Source organism: Marmota marmota, unplaced genomic scaffold (genome assembly GCF_001458135.2).
Source record: "Marmota marmota marmota unplaced genomic scaffold, marMar, whole genome shotgun sequence".
Taxonomy (NCBI): domain Eukaryota; kingdom Metazoa; phylum Chordata; class Mammalia; order Rodentia; family Sciuridae; genus Marmota; species Marmota marmota.
The window spans coordinates 6,855,532-6,858,942 of record NW_026000051.1 but is presented as its reverse complement, the minus strand read 5'-3'; the positions used below and the strand labels follow the sequence as shown (position 1 = coordinate 6,858,942).

The 3,411-nt window shown below is 57.1% G+C and overlaps 1 protein-coding gene across 1 annotated transcript in view; it reads left to right on the top strand.

Annotated features, from left to right (window-relative positions):
• Adgrd2 (adhesion G protein-coupled receptor D2) overlaps positions 1-3,411 on the top strand; it is a 21,078-nt gene that overhangs the window by 1,658 nt on the left and 16,009 nt on the right. The window contains exons 5-10 of the mRNA XM_048812800.1: positions 191-245; positions 310-408; positions 753-838; positions 1,092-1,373; positions 2,249-2,360; positions 3,006-3,140. Of these exons, the coding sequence (XP_048668757.1) occupies positions 191-245; positions 310-408; positions 753-838; positions 1,092-1,373; positions 2,249-2,360; positions 3,006-3,140 (769 nt within the window). The remainder of the gene's footprint in view (positions 1-190; positions 246-309; positions 409-752; positions 839-1,091; positions 1,374-2,248; positions 2,361-3,005; positions 3,141-3,411) is intronic.

The following is a 3,411-nucleotide window of genomic DNA, read 5'->3' as shown; positions in this document are numbered from 1 at the left end:
GCCCCCTGGTTGGTTCTGGGCCCGCCCCCTAACTCAGCGACCTTCTGATTGCATGACCCAGCTCACCCTCTGCCAACCCCGCCCTGGCTCAACTCTGGCCACGCCCTTATGCACCCTTGGACAGCCGCAGAGTCCCAGTAGCCTGATTGCGTGGGTTCACCTGGCGACTCACGTCGCCCCCTAACCCCAGAGCAGTGCGCCCTGGTTCCAGGTCAGGTGTGCAGGCACCTTCGAGGCCGGCACCTGTGGGTGGGTCACAGACTATAGGAAGCTAGGATATGGTTTTGACACCTCCCCTACTCTGGCCAGTGCCCTCAGAAGAGTGCCCCACGTGGAACCCAGAACCCCCCACCGAGGGCTCCGAGTTCTGCTTGCAGCCGCTGCTCTTCCTCTGCTGCTACCAGAAAGGTGCGCCCTAGCTATGCCCCTGGGTTCTCATGAAGCTAGTGGGAACAGGAGGAGCCAGTGACCAGAAGAGTGTAGGATTCTTTGAGTTTCAGGGCCTCCTCGTAGTCTAGACTACAGGGCAGCGGGATCAGACAGACCTGGGGGTGAATCCCAGTTGTGTGACCTTAGGCAAATGAGTTTTGCCATTCTGTGCCTCAGTTTCCCTATCTAGCACACAGTGTGTGAAGCTTCAGACACACAGCTGTGGATCTCCTCTTCCCCCCCTGGGTGGGGGTTATTGAGCAGCTGGCACCTCTGGGCAGGGGAGTTGCCCAAGGCCCAGTCTGGCATCTGCCTGTTTGCAGAGACCTATCAGCAGCTGCAGGATGTCCGGTTGTGGCCAGGACAGGATGTTATCAGCAAAGTCAATGCTTTGGCCAACGCCATTGTGGTGAGCTTCTCCTAGGAGGTTGGAGAGCCTGTGGGCACTGTGGGTCACCTCGCATTTCAGTTGCCTCACCTGTAAGGGGACACCCACTGTTCTTCAGAATTAAGGCTCCTCACGCTCCCTATTTTATAGCCTTGAAAACTTATGACAAGTTAGAACTGCACCCTCCAAAAAGACCCTGGAAAAGCCCAAGTGTGGCCCCTAGGGGATCCCTTGTGACAGCCAGACAGGCAGTAACTGGCTTCTCTAACCACAGCTCCTCCCAGACCCCCTCTCTGAAGCCCCTGAGGCCCTGACCCTGGACAAGGCCTCCAGGTTCCTGGGCCTTCTGGACAGAGTCCTGGTGGAGGAGACCACTCCACTGGGGCCGGCTGCACTGCTGGCTACCCTGCACTTCCTGAAGAGGGTGACAGCCCTTGGGGCTGGGGAGCCAGAGCCCTTGACAGGGCCCTGGGAACTGCTGGGCAGGGGTGTCGTGTCTGTGGCCAGCCGGATCCTGGAGAAGCAGGTGGCTGGAGCGTGGCTGTCCCTCAGTGAGGTGAGGCTGCAGGGCTGGCCAGGGGCCTGGGCTCTGGTTCTGCCCTTGCTAGCAGGTTGTTGTGTAGTCTTAGGCTCAAGTGGGCACCCAGTTTTAGGCTCCATCTCCCCATCCCTTGGGAGAAGCTCCTCTTTTTCATCTACTTTATAAGCTGAACTTCCACTTGAACAACAGTGTCTGTATTTTAAAATGATTAAGAGCCACTAGTCAATAAGGGCCTTCCCCATATCCAAGAATCTGCTTACCGCCACAAGTGGCAGGTCCTCTATGCTGAGTGGTCCGACCATCTTGTCTGCCAAAACAGCAAACACTCTGGAGAACAGGAAAGATTCCATCTGGTTGGAGAGGCGGATGGACACCTCATCCTGGCAAAAATGGCCATAGGCCTAGGAGTGATTGACCCAGAGAAGGGAGGAAGCAAGAGCTCATGGACATTGCCTGCCAATCTCTGGGGCTAAAGGAGCACATGTGGTCCCCCTGTGGCCTCAGAGGATGGAATTAGGACCAAGGTGTGGGGTTAGGGTGGAAATGGCATGACCCAGGAGGCTGGCTCCATAGAATGAGTCACCTGGACCTATAATGAGCCCCCCATTCGGGGAAGCATTCAAGCCCACCTTGATTAGGGGTTGGAGGCACTGAGGTAGATGGAGAAGAGACAGAGCCTGGAAAATGGGGGTCTTCACTCCTGTCTTGCTCAGGCAGTGAAGAGGAGTTACTGGTGAACACGTGACTTGCCCGCCTCCCTCTCCTGCTCTCTCCCCTCTCTGAGAAGAGCAGGGCCGCCTCTCAGAACATTGAGCCTGGTAACCCCAGGTCAGGGCTGGTGGCAGTGGGTGTGGGATGTGAGAAGGAATTGAGCTGTGGCTTCCTGCCAGGTGGTCGGTGGACCTATGGCCCTGGTGGCGAGCATGCAGCGCCTGGCACCCCTGCTGAGTACCGTGCTGACCTCTGAGCAGCCCCGAATGTCCATCCAGCACCATCATGCAGGTGAGCCTGCTACCCACCCTCCCACTGGGCTTAGAGGACCCTCCTCTGCCTGCTCCCTGGGAGCTCTCCCCCCTGACAGACACTGCGTTCTGTTTTCCTGCCTTTGCCCGAGCTGCATCCTCCATCCAAAATGCCTTTTCTCCCAGAAAACTCCTATGCGTTCTTCAGAACCCAGCTTGAGCATCAAGTGCTCTAGGAAGCCTTTACTAGTTTGAGTTCCTCTTGATGGTTCCCCCCTCCTCAGTTACCCCAGCATCTTGAACGTGTCTCTCCTTGCATTGCCTGATACCCCCTGAGTGTCAGGGCTGTTTCTGAGCCATCTCTGCATGAGGCCCAGGTCCACAGTCTGAGTGTCAATTGAGTGGGGGCACATCTAGAGTGGACCTTCAGGCACCAACTTGTCCCTCAGGTACCCAGTGTCTTGTGGTGCTCACTGGTATTCAGGTCCTGACTCCCAGGGAACTCCCCCTTCTCAGCGACCCTCTCTCCTGGACTTGGAGAAATCCGATGTACCTGGGGGAAATGGCCGAGCCTCTCTGAGATGGAATGGTGGCAGGGAGGGGACAAGCTGACCCTGCCAGCTGGGCAGCTTGTCAGAAAGACCTCATTCCAGTGGGGACAGCCACCAGCCCCATTTGATCCTAGGCCTGGAGGTGCGGAGCCTACACCTGCGGGAGGCCAGTGCTGGGGGCTACATATTCACAATGCCTGGTGGGCATCCAGAGGGGCCCGGCCACATCCACATTCCCGCAGGTGAAGTGAGGCGGCTCCTCGGGAAAGGTGGGTGAGAGGAGGGGTGGCTGGGTCCTGCGGGGGTCCCCCCAGACCTCAGTTCTGATATTGTCAGCCATGCTACTTCGAATGAGTTACCTTATCTGTGGTGACCCTATTAGCTGGGTGTGGTGGCGTAATGCCTGTAGTCCCAGCGACTCAGGAGGCCAGCCTGGGAAACTCAGTGAGACTTTGTCTCAAAATACAAAATAAAAAGGGCTGGGGATGTAGCTCAGTGGTAAAGCACCCCTGGGTTCAATACCCAGTACCAAAAAGAAGG